The 17,790-nt window shown below is 42.3% G+C and overlaps 1 protein-coding gene across 2 annotated transcripts in view; it reads left to right on the top strand.

Moving 5' to 3' along the window:
• The window catches only part of ptpn4a (protein tyrosine phosphatase non-receptor type 4a), a 67,369-nt gene extending 50,596 nt beyond the window's left edge, over positions 1 to 16,773 (top strand). For both annotated transcript variants that reach the window (XM_072397835.1, XM_072397834.1), the window contains 16 exons: positions 289 to 461; positions 1,675 to 1,743; positions 2,060 to 2,194; positions 2,919 to 3,080; positions 5,805 to 5,964; positions 6,988 to 7,071; positions 7,236 to 7,292; positions 7,545 to 7,701; positions 8,579 to 8,745; positions 9,006 to 9,096; positions 9,259 to 9,320; positions 9,788 to 9,934; positions 10,509 to 10,637; positions 12,857 to 13,005; positions 13,115 to 13,250; positions 13,341 to 16,773. In XM_072397835.1, coding sequence (XP_072253936.1) covers positions 289 to 461; positions 1,675 to 1,743; positions 2,060 to 2,194; positions 2,919 to 3,080; positions 5,805 to 5,964; positions 6,988 to 7,071; positions 7,236 to 7,292; positions 7,545 to 7,701; positions 8,579 to 8,745; positions 9,006 to 9,096; positions 9,259 to 9,320; positions 9,788 to 9,934; positions 10,509 to 10,637; positions 12,857 to 13,005; positions 13,115 to 13,250; positions 13,341 to 13,730 — 2,268 coding nt within the window. In that variant the 3' untranslated portion in view covers positions 13,731 to 16,773. The remainder of the gene's footprint in view (positions 1 to 288; positions 462 to 1,674; positions 1,744 to 2,059; positions 2,195 to 2,918; positions 3,081 to 5,804; positions 5,965 to 6,987; positions 7,072 to 7,235; positions 7,293 to 7,544; positions 7,702 to 8,578; positions 8,746 to 9,005; positions 9,097 to 9,258; positions 9,321 to 9,787; positions 9,935 to 10,508; positions 10,638 to 12,856; positions 13,006 to 13,114; positions 13,251 to 13,340) is intronic.
• Positions 16,774 to 17,790: the final 1,017 nt, after the last annotated feature.

The raw sequence follows: 17,790 nt of genomic DNA, 5'->3' as shown, positions 1-17,790 counted from the left end.
ATATACAATAAAACCTCCACAAAGTTTTGAAGAGAGTTTTAAGATGACTCGAAACTGATGAGCTGAAAAAGCCAAAAGTAAAGAATAAAGTGTAAATGTATGAAAAAAGATGGTCAGAGAAACGTAAGGAGCAACTGAACGGTCAAAATAGTTACACATGAAAAGTAACGTTTAACCAGCAGCAGCAACTTAAAGTAACGGATTGAATGAATGAATAATTGGCCCAACTATGGGGAATTTCCTTATTCAGCATCCCACAGAACTTCATCTTCTTCTCCCTCCACACAGACGGAAACTCGCGAGACTCTGCTGGGTTTTAATATGGTCAACTATCGGGCCTGTAAGAACCTGTGGAAAGCCTGCGTGGAGCACCACACCTTCTTCAGGCTGGAGCGACCCGTCCCCCCGCAGAAGAACTTCTTCACTCACTACTTCACCTTGGGCTCAAAGTTCAGATACTGGTAGGAACAAGAGGAATGAAATGCATGTGCCCAGAGGAACAGAAAGACACAGACCAGACGTGATCGTGCTCTTTGTGTTTGACTCACCAGCAGTTGCACGTCAGGAAAAGACCCAGCAGAAGTGCTTCTTCTTTGAAATTCATGCTGTTGTTCCTCTTTGGCTTGAGAGGCTGAAACAATAGACTTTCTTGAATCTCTGTCCTATCGTAACTATATAATTTATGAATAGTTTACTGAAAAGCTTATTTGTGCTGACAGTTACTGTTAGGTTTTGCAGAAATTGTTTGTGTCCACTCACAGTTATGTTAGTTAATTCCACACACCAGTGCTGCTTCCAACCAGTCGACATATTTCTCAGCTGACATGTCCTTCCTAAGTGTTCACGTTGTAATTGGGACTAAAAGCATCAAATGAAATGCTTCTTACTGGATTATAATGTCACCTCATGTCAGCTTTGTTTTACTTTTCTGTTGGCATTTTTCATTTCCTTTTGATCTTTTCCTCTTCTTTTTCAATGTAAGAAATGAGGTGAGAGTCTTGTGATGTTTTATTGAGCAGCAGTGATGCAACGTGAGCGAGCCTCGCCGGTTGTTTTGCTTGAAGCTGTTCGTGCGTGCCCTTGAGGTATCGATAGATTCTCATATAAGGATAGTCTTTTAACTTTTGGCTGTTTAGTATGGTATTAACGGTGTTTCAAAAGATCAATTATGCTGCTTCTGTTACTGGCTGGCAGACTGCTGGTGTTACTTTGACATGGTACAGTGTGAGATCATTTGTTTCTGACACAAATGTCCTGTTATTAAAAAAAAAACCTCAGGTAGTCAACTGGCGCTGCTGCTGGTGGTTTAATGGTTAGATATAGTTGCTTGTGTGTTAGAGGAGGATTTCAAAAGGAGGCACATGGGCAAATTCGGACTGTGCACAAGTTCCAGATTTGCAGAATGCGAACAATGCAAATGGAGAAAATAAAAGAAGTTATTATTTGAATAGTGTTAAGATCATGATAGAAAAAGCAACAGCTGTGGTATCACAGATGGTGTTTAGGTTCTTTAATCAAAGACATCAACAAACACAGGATATGTGAGGTAGCCATCATTCTATGCCTTGGTGCAGAAAAACCAGTTTTTAAAAGCCTGCTAGACTTCACATCAAATGAAGGTTTATGTTTTGAAGTCAGTTCATTCATTGCTGTTTTTGTTGTTTCTGTCTTCAGCGGGCGGACAGAAGTGCAGTCTGTACAGTATGGAAAGGAGAAATGCATCAAGGACAGAGTTTTTGCCAGGTACGAAAACAGCTATTGGCTTAGTCGAGTGTTTCGGTTCCTCTTCATGGTACAGCTTAACTGAATCTTACTATACTCACCTTCCTTTTGGTCTTCCTCTGTGGACAGAAGGTGATCACTTGCTTTGGTTCCAACCCAGTTGAGAAGAACTCTTGAGTTAACAGTTGTTGTATTGTTGAGGTTTACCATCCCCCTACCATTAGCACGTAAAGTCAAATCAAGCCGAGCAGTACCATGCAGTTGAAATGAGGCATAAAAGTAGTGAGAATTATGGTTCCCATTTGGGCACAGCTGATTAATATGTTGGTCTGAGCAGGTCTCCCAGTAAGCCATTGGCCAGGAAGTTGATGGGTGGGACTGACTGGGAGTCGGTCAGCAGGAACAGCCTATCAGATGAGAGACTGGAGACCCAAAGTCTGCCCACTCGCTCACCGCCCGGCACACCCAACCAGTGAGTTCTGCCTGTTTGATTTTTTTACCAGTGAGTCTAGAAATAACACACATCTTCTTTAATGGGAAAGTCGGTTTTCTGACTACAGTCCTCACAAACGTTTTTGTTTTTTGAAACAGAAACAGAAAAATACTTTATTCATCCTCCATTGGGGGAAATTCAACATGTGAAGGGGTCATTGCATGACTTTTGGTAAACTTTTTGGTGCAGGAAGTCTTTAAGGCAAAACCAGAGAAGTTTGTGAGCCTTAAAACTATGTGCTCGTGACTCATTTAGAAGAACACTGACTTGACACTTGATGTTATGCACATTCCTGGGCCTGAAACTGCCCTGGAGTGCCCGAGGGCCGAGATACTGCCGTTCACTGTTTTTCAGTCTACAAAACTGTAGGGGGAGCCACAGAGCAAACAAATAGCTAAATTCTTTGTTACTTTAAAGCCCAACCATGATATCTCACCTTTTTTTTTTTTTAATAAAATGTCACATCATCTCTGTGCCAGGCCTGTCTGCAGTGTAGAGTTTGGAATGCTCAACAATGTCTATGACTGGTCTAATGACTAAAATAATGCTTTTCCATAAGAAGTCCACAATGAGTCTGAACAACAATGTTTTTGACGATAATGAAAGACAAAATCTTTGAGGTATTTCCGTGAAGCGACAAACACACTTCCATCGCTCTCAGAACAGCTGACGTTAAACATTACAGTTCTTTGTGTGCACTCAGGAACTCGCTGTTTGTACAAGAAGGCACACGACTACGCCCTTCATCAGTCGGCCACCTGGTTGATCATGTGATCCATGCTTCCCCCAGCCTGCCTGTATTCTCCTCCAATCACAAGTCGGCCTCGTCCACGCAGGCCAACAGCATCAGCCTGGACTCGACACCGTGAGTCTCATCCCTGCAGCACACCTGAACTAATTCTTGGAGCCGTTTGTATCATTCTAATGTGTACATCTCTACCGCTCCCTTTTCTCTTTCTTCTATCCTTTACTCATCTCTTGTTTTTCATCCTGGCCATGGTGTTTAAAGCTCTTTCTCTTTGGGAAAAGCATCACTTTTGACTTTGCAGAGCATTGGTTAGATCATAATTTCACTGCTTCATAAATAAAACATCTCCTGAGAAACAGCCACCCTTTAATTAAGCAGTTCCATTTTCCTCATCAGCGGTAGTCTCAGTCTGTCTGACTGTACTGCTGCGTTGACTGTTTTATTTTTATGTCTTTAAATGTCTGTCGGTGTCTGTGGCTTCTCCCAACAGTTCACACCCTCTCCCAGTGTCACTTAGGCAACCTCATTGGAAAGATGAACCCTTTGAGAAACAGCCCATAAAATGTGTTTATAGAAGGTTGCAGGGTGGAGAGATTGTGCAACAGGGCTGAGCCAGTCTCAGCTTTGTGCCTGCTGTATTTCCTTACAGTGCTCACACACTATAAAGGATCTGGTAAAGTTCTTTTAAGTCCCACGTTGCTGTTTCAAAGTCTGAAGTTGGAGAGTAGAGGAGCTGGGAAGATGGAACATTTCTCAGTTGGAAATCAGTGTGGTTAAGTAACATCAAAGTGGCAGCTCCACTGCCTGCAAAGCACACAGGCAGACGCCAAGTTTAGTGGCTCATCGCTCTATTTCAGAGCCAGAAGATGACATAATCACCTGCTTTTCTCCCTCAGACAACACAGACGTTACCCATGCATGCTGTTTGATTAGCTGTCTTTGGTTTGATCTGAGAACATTTTGTGTTTAAATAACCCCTGAAAATGTCATTAAAATGATATTAAAAATAGAACATCTCATTTTAAGCGATTAGCAGGAAACAAACAAGGATTACTGTTTGTCTTTAACATATTTTCTTTGTTTGTGGGGTGCACGTGTTTAAAATATCACCTTTCTTGACATAAATGATTGGACACTCTGTCATTAGACCGTTATTGCCCATAAAACTTAAATGAGAATGGGTCAGCTGTGTCAGACAGACATTCAAAATAATTCCTGTGAAATCGGAACAAATAAAATGTTCCAGTTTCCCTTCCTGAAAGTGTTTTCCCCTTCACAGAGAAGATTCCTCTGAGAAATTCCTCAGAGGCTCAAATCAGTCCATTGCTGGACCTTCCTTGTCCCAGATGTTTGTATTTGGCAGCAGATATTCAGAAAATAGTTTTCTTGTTACAATTTCCAGAAGAAAATCCTTGTAAATAGGATCAAATTCAAGTTGTTTTTATTTTCTCTGTAGTGCTCTGAATTATCTCCGGTTTCAGTGTCTTTTCCAACAGATTTGGTCCAGTCCAGACAACACTGTCATTTCTAAATAACTCCTGCTTTGCACTAGGTTTGAAGCTGCCTTTTTCTTTTGAAAAGCCTCATTTTAATGTAGAAGATCGAAATGCAACTACATGTTTGCCGTCTCCAGATTGATCACTTTGCTCAGGTCTTTAATCCAGATTTCCCCAGTTGTGGGACATGTGCTGTTTTGAATGCAGTGTTTCCAAGAAAGAATTATGGGATTACACAGTAAACAGTCTGACAGTATCGCATGCAGCTTTATGGGACTTTACGTGCTGCTAATTTATCTTCGAGTGTTTTTGGATGTCATCTGATGTTTGTTCTGCTTGTTCGATCATGCACGCATTTGTTACTTTTTTCAGTCAGTCAGACATTCATTCACTCATTTCACTTCAGGCTCATTTGTTCTGCCATGTTCTTTAAAGATTTAGTATTTGGATAAAAGCAGTCGACCAGACAGAAAAACTAAGATACGTCCTGTCCTGTTCATTTGGTTTGATTCTCCTTATCCCAGGGCCTTTCCTGTGTTGGGGTTATGCATGCAGATGTTTACGCACTCATCACACACACGTGTGTTATGTTCAGGGGATTAAGTGAAGGAGGAGGATGTGCCGTCTTGGCTCAGGCCCGCTGTGCACTGCCCTCTAACTGAAGGCCTGACCTGATTTTGACCCATAATAAATGTTAGCTTGTGTATGTGTGTATTTAAGACACAAAGTGGCACCAGTGGCAGCAGCCAAAACAAAAGCAATGCTCTTTGAGTGATGCCCCCACCCCCCACACACTCTGAAATGACTGGCTTTTCCCCACCAGAGAGTGAGCCACGGCGCTGCTGAAAGCCTTAACTGACTGACCGTGTTGTTTCACTTTGCACACTGACTGCCTTTTCTTGTCTGGATGATGGAGGGGGTTGTTTTCCTTCCTCTTGCTGCCTTTTTTATTGAGGTTAATGCATTGTGACTAACAGTGCTATTAAGCTTCTCTGTCTTCTCTCTTACAATCTTTTTCTCATCATATTCCTTATCTGGTTTTCTACATTTCTCCTCTCAGTTCAGCTCTTTATCAAATTTGTGTTGACTTATGTGTGACTTTAGTTTCTAGGTCTATAAAACACCCACAACTACTATAACATCCATTTTTCTTTTAATGCTCATCGTGACTTGTTCTCTAATGGACAGACGTCATCACTTCTGGAGCATGTCAGATTGATAGAAAAAAAGAAATGACTGTAATCTCATCTGAACTTCTCTTCCTGCTCCATTCTCTTTTTTTTCTGCTTCCTTATGTCTGAATTAAATTTCTGTCCCCTTCTCTTCCTCCGTTTGCCTCCCACAGATCTCCAGACGGGTTAGATGGCCAACCTCCGGCCCTGCCCCCCAAGCAGCTGAGCAGGAAGACTCTGAGCCAGATCATCCAGGCCCACTCCCAGCAAAGCCTCCTGGACAACCACCTCAACGAGATGTACGACGTTCCCGTCAACACTGACAAAATCACTGTGAGTGTCTCTACACACACGCGCATCACATAAGGGTAGTGTAGTGGTAAGATTGCCACCTTTCTTGTGGGAGACCTGGGTTCAACTCCCCTGCGTGGAAGGTACTACCCCCAGTAGGGGTCCTTAGGCAAGACCCCCTTACCCTACCTGTAAGTCGCGGAAGCGTCTGCCAAATGCATAAACATAGTTTTAAGTTTTTGTGTATTGTAATATATTAAAGTGGACTCATTTTCAGTCCAGATGTTGTATCTGATCATTTTCAGAGGATTTTGTTTTTGGCTTTTTAGCCACTTAACACTGACCGATGAATTATTCAAGCATTAAAAAAAGATGCACCTAATTCGAGGGATGAACCAGTGTTGTGTCGTGTACACATTACCAATACTTCTACTAACAGACCACTACTTTAAATTGTAAGTTTAGACACGTTGTTAGTAGCAGTCTGTTGCAAAGGCACATCATTTGTTCCCTTTTCTTTAGATGCATCTATGAAAAAGTGCCAATGATAGTCTGACAGACAGAAAATAGGATTTCTGCAGCAACAAGGTGATTCCCAAAGAGCTATTAGCTGAAAACTTGGCATATCTCAGCATGGTGTGCAGTGTGTCCTTAAAACATTTGAGGAAACTGGACAAGTGGAGGAAGAAAGGAGTAGTGACAGACCTGTAAAAGACTATCTACAGCAGATGAACAGGATCTGAAAGGGATTTTTATGTTTGAAGTGAAAATACAGAACAGCACTGGGAGGTGAAATTGCAACGGCTTCAATAAACATTTTTTGTTTGCCCCCTAGTGGCTATGAATGAATCATTGATGCTCTTAGATGTTTACTTGAGATTTAAATGAAGGGCAGATTTCAGTGAACATAAGAAGATTTCTGTACTTCTTGTTGATCAGTCCAAACTGCCTCGAGCCATGAAAGTATCAGAGTTAGATCAGAGTTAGCAGGGCACTACAGAGGTACGATGTGGAGCACGGCAGGATGTACATTTCATTCATCCTTGTTCAACTCCCTTCTTGCAGTTGAATGGAGTAGTCCCTCATGATAACCTGGTCCTGATCAAGATGAGACCTGACGAACACGGACGTTTTGGCTTCAACGTCAAGGTGAGGGCTGAACTCAGCTGGAACATGTGGTTCTGTAGATGATCTTTACTTCTAACTGTCCTTATCTCCACATCATCACACATCCACACTTCTTGCCTGAAATGTTCTCTGGAAGTTTGTTCCAGCCGTTGTGCTGTGTTATTAAGGTATCCATTTATCTCCAGGGTGGAGCTGATCAGAAGATGCCCATCATTGTGTCTCGAGTGGCTCCCGGAACATCAGTGAGTTTCATATGCAGAGACGTGGATTATAGCATGTATCAAACAGAACGGGCTTGCTCTTTAACCACAGAGTCAAATGTAACTTCAGCCACCACAAGCCGACACCTTCAGTCATTTCAGCTACCAGCTGCACCCCCACTGCAGGCATTTTATTGATCCAAACACTCACAAAGTTTCAGGACAGAAAAAACGCATTCTCACATCCTGTTGTTGCCGTTCTTCTCTCTGTTTTTTCCCCGTCTTTCTCTTCAGGCTGACCTGTGTGTGCCACGCCTTAATGAGGGGGATCAGGTGGTACTAATTAATGGGCGGGACATCTCTGACCACACCCATGACCAGGTGGTCATGTTTATCAAAGCCAGCTGTGAGAGCCACTCTGGAGAGCTCATCCTATTGGTCAGACCTAACGGTGAGTTGTCCCCTCCATCATAAGCACTGGGACAGATTTGAACATGTTACAAATCATCTTTCACTCGGTCACTTAGCCGGCTGGAGGTGCAATTCTCTTAGAATTGTCATGTAACCCGAATACGTAACACTGTGATAAATTAGATCCTTATTGTCAACAAGGTTCTCTATTCATTGGTTGAGAGGCTATATTAGGATTACTTCTAGCAGTCACAAGGTGTAAGTGCTACTTTCATTTCCTTTTATTCCTCTGAAAGAACTAGTTTGTGCAGTGCCACCAGATTTTTTTTACAGATTGTAGACACTTTTGTAAGCGTTGTGAGGGCAGGGTGTATTAATGAAAAGCTTGGACACCTATTTCAAAGTCAAAGTAAGCTTTATTGTCAGTTCTGCAACACATCCACAGACATACTGAGAATTGAAATTTATTTTCTAGGTTTCCCGGACAACACAGCAAAACGTAAACAAGTCTTAATATAAAAAAAGTGAATGATAAAAAAATCTAAACTGTATAAAAGGTTTCCCGGTCAAAGTAAAATGGAATTGTAAAGTTTTGGTTTCTGTATGTCTCAGCTCTCTGTGTGGGGGAAATAACATGCAAAAGCATTTCCTTTAATCAGTGAGACGGACAACTACCAAAAAAGAGGAAACATTGACATTCTTGTTATTAGAACTTATTTTCCCCAGATGGGATTTACACACTCGAGCCTCTCTTACACCAAAGCAAACTGCATCAGTGTAATAAATGCCCTTCAATTCTCATATCTGGATTTTACTGTTGGAAGGATATATTTTGTCCTATTTCAAGATGAATCAACTCACCTGAGGTCTCAGCCGACATAAACAACCGTGCAATATCTTTTTCCTGTCCCGTTCAGCTATCTATGATGTGGTGGAGGAGAAGGTGGACTCTGAGCCTGATTTTCAGTACATCCCTGAGAAGTCCCCACAGGACCCCGCTCAGCTGGATCAGCATGCTTTGAGGGACTCCATGGTCACGCTGAAGGAAGGCCTGGGCAGTGGAGCCATACTGGCACAGTTTGATGTGAGGAGAGAAATAAAAACATTCACAGTCACAACCTGAGCAGATAAAGTAGAGAAGCACACAAATAAGCCATTAGGTTTTCTTTCTCTGCTCCTAGCCATTGAACTACTTCTTCTTCTGTGTTGTGCCTTGCTTATCGTCTCAGGAAAATATTTGAATAGATATACACTTAAAGTCTTCTGCACAAAAAATACTAACATGCACAAACTGAGAGAAGAAAGCTTGGTGTTTGATAATCATTTCTTTTTCTTCTCCCACAGCAACTGTACAGGAAGAGGCCGGGGATGACCATGCTGTGTGCCAAATTACCTCAGAACGTCTCCAAAAATCGCTACAGAGACATCTCTCCTTGTACGTGAGCAAACATGGTTGTCGTTGGTGTTCAAATAAGCGCTCAACTTGACCTTTAGTTCCTGCTATCACATGCTCTCTTTTCTGAGCCTGTTTTCCTCTCGCTCATGTGTCATCTCCTCTGTTCTCTGTATGTGTAATATTACCTCTTTTTCCTGACAGATGATGCCACGCGGGTCATTCTGAAAAGCACAGATGACTACATCAATGCAAACTATATCAATGTAAGTTTGTTCACCTTCAGCCCTCGCTTTCATTTTTCATAGAACTTGTGTGAGCAATCATACGGTAACCATCTAAACAGCTGATGAGATATGCTGGCCACACTGGTGAATGCAGGAAAGTTAATTTTTTATACACGTATACTTCCTCCCTCTTTTTTCACTTATCTGAAACGTGATAGTTTGGTTTGTTGAGGTGATGTTGGAGGCACCTTTACAAGAAGAGTATTTGCGTTTAAACCAATGAGGTCCTCAGTTTTCAAACAGGGATTTTTAAAAATCTGATTCGCAGTTGAATAATTGTTTACTCTGTGTCTCAATTATTGATTATTTAGCAAACACTAAAGCCTTCATTTGTAACTGTAGGGATATATAATATAAAGATTAGACTGATGTTTCATGGTGACAGTCCTAATCAGTAAAAACGTCATCACCTCTGCATCTTACTCCCTGTGTCCCCCTCTATGCAGATGGAGATTCCAGCCTCCAGTCTGATAAACCGCTACATTGCATGCCAGGGCCCTCTGCCCAACACCTGCCCGGACTTCTGGCAAATGACCTGGGAGCAGGGCTCATCCATGGTGGTCATGCTGACTACGCAGGTTGAGAGGGGGCGGGTATGTGAAAGCACTCATTCAAGGACAAGGACTGGAAATAAAGTCAGTGACTCTGTTCCAAATTTTTTCAGAAAAGCCCTGAAATGTGGACTCACAACACTCTAAAGTGCTGCATCATTTTTGTGAATCGAGTCGTCCGTTTGTAAAAGTCTGTCCTTTAATCCCACCGCACAGAATATTTTATTATTTACAGAGCACTGGTACATCTCACCCAATTAAAGACTTTTGTGCAACTTGTCTTTTTTCTAATTGTAGAGGGAGCTCTTCACAGCTTGAAAGCAACATTACGTAACAAAGACGACTCCAGAAACCCTGCCAGGCTGCAGACAAAAATATCTTGTGTCTTGTGACAGCAAAGTTGATAATCATTATTTCTGCACTGGAGTTTGGAAGCAGCTTCACTTGCACTGTGTCTGTTGTATATGTGATAAATGCTTGTTTTAAATGTGACATCGAGGAACAGATGGCTAACTGAAGAGTACCAGACCCTGACCTTTGAGCTTTGAGCTTAGAGTAACAGTTTGGATATGTTAGATGTTCAGTTATAGGCTGAATCCCTGCTTTGTGTTTAAAGGTGAAGTGTCACCAGTATTGGCCCAACCCAGATAGCAGCGCCACCTACGGGGACTTCACAGTTACATGTCACAACGAAGAGGGCAACTCTGCCTTCCTGGTCCGGGAGATGACTCTCATGCACACGCAGGTAACCACTCAGTCACTCACACACACACACACACACACACACACACACACACACAGCTGAGAGGACAGAGTGGAGGTAGAGCAGGCTGGACAGGAGGGTGAAGACGCCGCACAGAGAGACTCTGTGTCCAATCAGAAAGAGGGACCAGTGTTGAGGAAGGAAGAGCTACTGAGGACCCCGAGGAGGTGTGTTGCCATAGTGACCAGTGTGGGCTGTTCTTTTTCTGGCTCCCGCTGCTGCAAGCCAGCCACATATTGGGATCTGGTTGCCATGACAACATAACCACCCAGTCAGTCACTTTGCTGAAGCGAACAGAGAGGGAACCCAAACAGAGAGTGGGATGTTTGTAAAAAAGCAGGAATGCAGAATGGAAGTTGATTTAATTTTCCTGTTTAAGGCTTTAATGCTTTCTTCAACATGTGATGCTGAACTTTCATTTTGTGAAATGCAAAGGTGAGTTTTTGCAGGACGATACGTAACATGTAACTTCTCATGCCAGAGATTTTCAGGGCGATCAGGGATCGGTGACATTTCCGTCTCGCCGTCTGTTCCTGCTGGTTATTTTCCTGATCACTTCCCTGTGTTGTAGCGTGACCTTTGAAATATATGGATATAATAAGAGGCAGTTAGCATTCTCCTCTGCCTGTTATTGTTGCCATGGAGAAGGATGTGTTACCATGGTGATGCAGCAGAGCAGGTTTAAGGAGAAACACAAGGGTCTGAGTTGCAGAAGAAGCATTGGTTTGTACCTGCGGTTTTCTGTAGCAGGAGCAGGGCCGGCTCTGGGTAATATGACGCTCCAGGCGAGACTAGTCTTTGCCCCCCCCCCAGGAAATTTCGGCATTCCTGTTTTGATATATTACTTTGTAGCAAAACTTTTAAAAACAATGAACATGGCTCCAAGCTGATATTCATATTATATTTACTAATAAAAACAGATCATGAAAAGTAATTGTACTTGAGTCATATTCCAAAATAGAATAAGCTTCCATTCTTCTTCATGGAAAGGCTCAGCTGAAGACTGTGAGGCCTCTTGTTAGGCTCCTCAGGTGCCTGTTGTGCTTTCAAATATTTTTTTTCATTGCACCTGGAAAAATCCAAATAGTAAACACTGATTTATTTGGATAATAGGTTACATTGCAGCCAACAGCCAAGCTTACAATAAACAGAGTTTATAGGGTTCCTCTCAGACATTCCTGGTGTTTAGGCTTTATTCTGAAGCTTTTACCCTCTATTTACTGCACAAGTTCAGACAATGTCAGCTTGGCAGCCGTTTGCAAGACATATATATAGTAGAGTATAGTGGAGTATAGTGGAGTATAATAGCTAGGGAATCTGTCTGTGAGTAGTAACTTTAGCAGTAGTAACGACAGTATAGTGCTGCTATTTATCACAGCTTGCTTAGCTTTGCAGTAGCTGTTAGCCAGAATGAAGAAATCAACACCTAATGCTTTCAAAGTTAATTAATGTTACATACCTCTGCTTTGGGCCAGTTTTTCCTCCTCCTTCCTTTGCTTTCTAAAAGCAGCACCTGGGTGCCCTTTTCTTTATAAAAGATGAAAAAAAATAATAACACGACAACGTCCTTGTTTATTAATTGAAGAAGCGGGGATGCGCTGCCCCTCCCCCACCTCACCTTCCACTAGCCTCAGGTTCAGGGCGCATGTCAGCCGGATTTTTCATATTGAGCTTTTCTGTTCTTTTTATTATTTATTTAAAAGAAAAATTTGAAGAATAGGTTGAAATGTATTATTCGTATCTCAGAGTATAATTCTAAAAAAAAGAAGAAGAAAAAAATTTTCACTTTGAGAATTCAATTCTTGCGCCCCTCCAGCAGATGGCGCCCCAGGCGACTGCCTGGTTCGCCTATGCCCTGAGCAGCAGAATGGGTATTTAGAGTTAACTGTGAAATATCATGTTTTACAAAGTAAAACAACTGTGATGTGTTTCTGTGGAGTGGAAAGAATAAAACCAGAGATGTTTATTCATACAGCATGTTTCATAACATTTTTAAAGTTCACAGATGCACAGAAAGGCTTCTGTGTTGGAGGAGTTCAATAACGCATGCTTGGAGGTCTCCCGCATAGACTTTAATCACCTGCATGGATTTTACTATCCGTGATATCTGAGAATTACTTGTAAATTTGGTCTTGACTGAGATTAGAGTGGATAGAAAGTGTCAGACAGATGTATTAAGTCGTTTGTTTATTCTTGTTCAGAGTGAACAGCAGAGAGAGCTCACTCAGATTCAGTACCTGGCCTGGCCAGACCACGGCGTTCCGGACGACTCCACAGATTTTCTGGACTTTGTAGCTCTGGTACGGAGCAAACGGGCCGGACAGGACCAGCCGATGGTGGTGCACTGCAGGTATATGACAAGCCGGGGATCAACACTGTTGCCTTTTCAATCTTCATTTCTCTTGTTCTATGGGTTATGATACACTTAAATTGACTGAACAACATATCTTTCCATCTAGTGCGGGCATCGGTCGGACAGGGGTTCTGATCACAATGGAAACGGCCTTGTGTCTAATGGAGTGCGGTCAGCCAGTTTATCCACTGGATATTGTTAGAACCATGAGAGATCAGAGGGCCATGATGATTCAAACACCTGTAAGTCGATTTGTTCGTTTGTATGGGCAGATGTTCAGCCGAGCCAAGCTAACAGCTATAATATCCATTGTTGTGTCTTTCCTTTATCAGAGCCAGTATCGCTTTGTGTGCGAGGCCATCGTGAAAGTCTACGCAGAAGGTCTGGTCAAACCGCTCAAAATGGCCGTATACCAGCAGAGAGAAAAGCCGAGTGATGAGAGAGACGAGGAGGAGGAGGAGAAAGAGCAGCAGAAAGCGGGAGAAGAGGGAGAGGAGACGGCAGCGGCAGAGGAAGGGGAGCTGCTGCAGGGCGGACTGGATGAAGAGGAGGATGATGATGATGATGAGGAAGTGGAGGTGCTGGATGTTGGAGAAGTGACTGAAGAGGAGGAGGAGGAAGTGGAGGAGCCGAGTGTTGCGAGCGCCACCAGCGTGATAAGCGAGACCAGCGCGAACCCTGGCGCCGAACCCGACCCTGCTAACCCATGTCGTCTGACCTGAGGGTGTCGTCAGGGGTTACCAGGTGGAGGTCGGGGGGGTGCGGGAGAGAACAAAGCACTGTTGCACTTTATGCTGACAAATATGGAAAAAGGACAACCAAACGTGACAGTTGTGGACAAGATTGAAATAAAATACAAAAGAAAAAAAATCCAGCTGAAAAGGTACCGTTGGGGGGGTAAAATGTCATCAGAGTAAAGAAAAAATGATACAACAAATGGAAAAGTACGAGGGCAGAAAATGTTGATGGGGAATTGCTGTAGTGCCATAAGAACGAAGGGGAGGGGCTCCCCCTGTGGATGAAAGCCGCCCCCCCTCTTTCTTTTTTTCTTTTTTTACCCTAAAGGTCCCCCTTTCCCCTTCTGAGCGAGTCTGCCAGACAGACCTGCCTTTTTTTAGTGTCCTTTTAGCTGATGAAGAGATATACCTAATCTTTTGTTCTTCAGAAAGAGTATTTATTGTGTTTTTAGTTTGTGTCGAACCCTGTCCACTGAACAAAAAAAAAGCTGTATGTTTTGTTCGTATGAGTCTAGAGCTTCATGCTTTCCGGATTAAATCTTAGGTAGTGAAGTAGCGTGACTCCTCCCCCTCTAACTACTTTATTTCTTTTAGCTTTTTGTGAGAAAAACAGTTGATTAATTTATTGTATTTGGTTTGATCTTTCTTCTTAGCTTTCTTGTCTGCGTCGCTGACAGCACAGACTGACAGGTGGACAGCTGAAAGCACTTTGTTTCTCACCTTTTGTTCAATGCTGTGGCAAGTCAGATACTGTCTCCTGCTTTGTGCTGTGTTTTTGAGCTGACAGACACACAAGTGGCCATCGTTTGGTGTGGTGATCGACATCATTAGTTTACAGTTCTCTGGGCCATTGTTTACTGGGGACCTCTTTTTAACTTTTGCAAATAGTCCCAGCATTGATCAGTTATTTGGCACAAGTGTTCACGCATGAATGGGGGGAAAAATACAAAAAGCAAGACCGAGTAAAGCCTCATGAGAGGCTCCAGTAAACATGTGGTCTCACCAACAATTTAACGAGGCTGAGATCGGATCATTTCTTACTTCAAATACAGACCGTCACCGACAGATACGTACAGTGTTACTGCAGCAAGCTGAGGTGTCCTTGAGCCAGACACAGACAGCAAAGCCCAGTTTTGTGTGAGAAGTCATCCTGCCTCTGCTCACCATGACTTTCGGCTGATCCACTTCACACAACCTTAATATTTCATGCTGTCTGACCGTCAGTGTAATTAATCAGTTCAAAAGTGGTTGAAAGCTGCTAGAAGTTTGAAGCAATCAGTATTTGTTTTCCTGCCCATTTTTTTTCCTCGATACTTTTGGTGAACTGATCTCAACCTTGGAGTGGATGAACTTTGACAGCTCCCTCCACATTTATTTACACACAGCGCTTCAAGACCTTTCTAACGAGCAGCCTCACTTGCCTGCTCTGACTAGTGATTTGTTCTCCAGAGGATATTTCTGAATGAAATGCTGCCTGAACCAAGTGTCTGTGCAGCGGGGGCTAAAACCAGCCCTTACTGATAAATGTGTCTGCCAAACAAAACATTCAATCAATTTTCCTCCATCTTTCCCAGTGAAGTTTCACTATTTTAAGGCACATGTTGCTTTTAAGTCCAGCTGTGTTATGAGTGATAGAAGATAAAATGGGGCTGATTTATCTCACAAAAGCTGCTCAACTTGCTTGAGTTTTTTCTTTAAATAGTGGTATGAACGTGTGGTCCATGGAGTGAAGCCTCTTCATATTTTTCCTCACCAGCTGCTTCAGTACCTGCTGTCACCGGCTCCCACGATGGATTCTGCTGGATAAAAAGCTACTGCTGCGTGTGTGTGTGTGTATGGAACAGAGTGCTTGTTTCTTATTCGTCTTAATGTGTACCTCTTCTCCTCTACCATTTCTGCCGTGAACTCTGTTAGCTGTCTGATTTAAAGCCTGCTTGTCTGTGAACTGGAATGAAAGGTTGTGCCATGAAGCCACAAACCCTATTTTTAAAATGTATTTTTTTTAATGCAAGCAGAACTAAAGAGTCGTGCTGGATCATTCACTGTACTCATATCTTCCTTTTTAGACTGTTGAATCTTTTTCCTGCCACATGTCGAGGTGGGATCAAGATAAGCGTGATCTCCTCTTCACCCTTTTTTTCCACCTAATCTCTCCCGTATTGCATCACTCACAAAGTCAGCTCAACTTCTTCTCTGAATAGCCCACACAACATCCAGATTCCATTTTTCTCATCGCCCCCCCCAAAGAGATGCCTCTTTGTTGGATCATCGTACATGGATCCCACTCTCTCTGCATGGCATTGGGCACATGTCACATCTGAGCAGAATATCATGAGTACAGAGGCACAGCTTGTTTTCCACAGGACACAGCGAGGCTAGTCAGTCAGTCAGTAACTGTTTCTTTTTTGCTGATTCATACAAGTTACAGGTACCATGCAAATGTGTTTGAGCATATAAGTGAAAGAACAAAAAAAAAAATCAGCCTCTGTTCTTGGTATCAAAATGTCTCCAAATTAAAACCAATCAAAGCAGAACATCTAAAGTGGCATCAAGCTTGAGCTCAAAGAAGCGTGATGATTTGTTGCCAGCAGCTCTGCAGTCCAGGAACGAGCTGTCGACGTTCTGTTGCTGACACAGAATTGGTACTGTCTTTTGTGTTTAGGGTACTGATGAAAAGTAGTTTGGAGGGGCTCAGACGTGGAGAAGGTTGAGGTTAGCTGTATTTTTGTAAAGATAATATCAGTACTAATTGGGTAGGAAAGGGACAGCACTTTGTAGAGGGCTGAGTGGCAGGTAGTGCTACTGGATTAAGAAGAAAAAAAGTGAGTAGTTCAAATGAGTTCTTTTTTTAATTTATCATTTTTATTTTGTTTGAAACCAAGACACCTGTACGGAACATGGAAAGGACTCCTAACTACACAGTGCCACTTGTTAATTTTGTGTAAATAATACTAGACAATGTAAATACAATGTTGTATATGAAAAAAATCTTTAAAATAAAAGGGAAAATCATTTGTGAGCAGACAGATTTTGTTTTCATTTTTACTTTTATTTCTCTTTTGGATGACTCTAATGGTGTGTAATTCAAGTTTTCTTCAGTTTTGAATCTATAACAGCAACTGTATACATAATGAACCACAACATGATGACTAAGTATTGACCGTATTATACCCTTTGTCCTCAGTTGCTCGTTTCTTTCTGGTTTCATGGTTTTACAGTGCTTTGGACATGTCTATAAGTTTGATTATGATCCATTAAAGCTTGTCTGTCAAAGCATGGAGACGTGGCTTCAGATCACCTTGCTTTTCCACACTGTAAAAGTGAGGTTGGGCAACATTAGTTAGCAGAATAGAAAGGGGGTGCGGCTGCTTAAGACCTAGATTACAACTTAAAAAGACTTATTTTTGATTTTTTGGTTTAAACACAGAATAAAACCAAAGTGCTAAAAAATAAACAACCATATCTCTGAATCCAAATCAGGATTTACGGTACCTTTTGAAATGATCATTTGTAAATAATTCATGAGATTAAGAGTTGTATTAGGAGTATGTACCAGAGCGCAGGCACAGTTTATAGGAGGAATATTTTACAGAGGGAACAAATACCAACCATTACTTTGTTAAAGTCTACTGAGAAGTCCTCTTACATGGTGTTTCACTGTCAGTCATGTTTCAACTTAATCTCTGGTGCAAAGACTCAAGTCATCTAAATGTTTTGTATGACATACACTTTTTATGACATACACACACAAACATATGTCAGAAAAAATGAATAAGGAGACATGCAGGGATGAGTCCCAGGGCTGTGTCCCCGATTAAAACACGACAGCCGCAGCCGCCCTAAATGCTCACTGGCTGTTTAACTGGCAAGCAAAGGTCCTCTGTCTCCATATAAACTATTATACCTTCAAGCAACCAGAGGGGGGCGCTGCTGACAAACAGGGCCGGAAAACGCTGTATGACTCCGAATAAGAGAATTAAGGCGTAATCTCACACTGTAACGTTTAAAAACCGTGAGATGTCGTTAAGTGTCTTTTATTTGTCTT

This window comes from Leuresthes tenuis, unplaced genomic scaffold (assembly GCF_036924035.1).
Source record: "Leuresthes tenuis unplaced genomic scaffold, fLeuTen1.0.hap1 SCAF_12, whole genome shotgun sequence".
NCBI classification, from domain to species: Eukaryota; Metazoa; Chordata; class Actinopteri; order Atheriniformes; family Atherinopsidae; genus Leuresthes; species Leuresthes tenuis.
The sequence above is the reverse complement of the archived record's forward strand: the minus strand, read 5'-3'. Positions and strand labels throughout refer to the sequence as shown.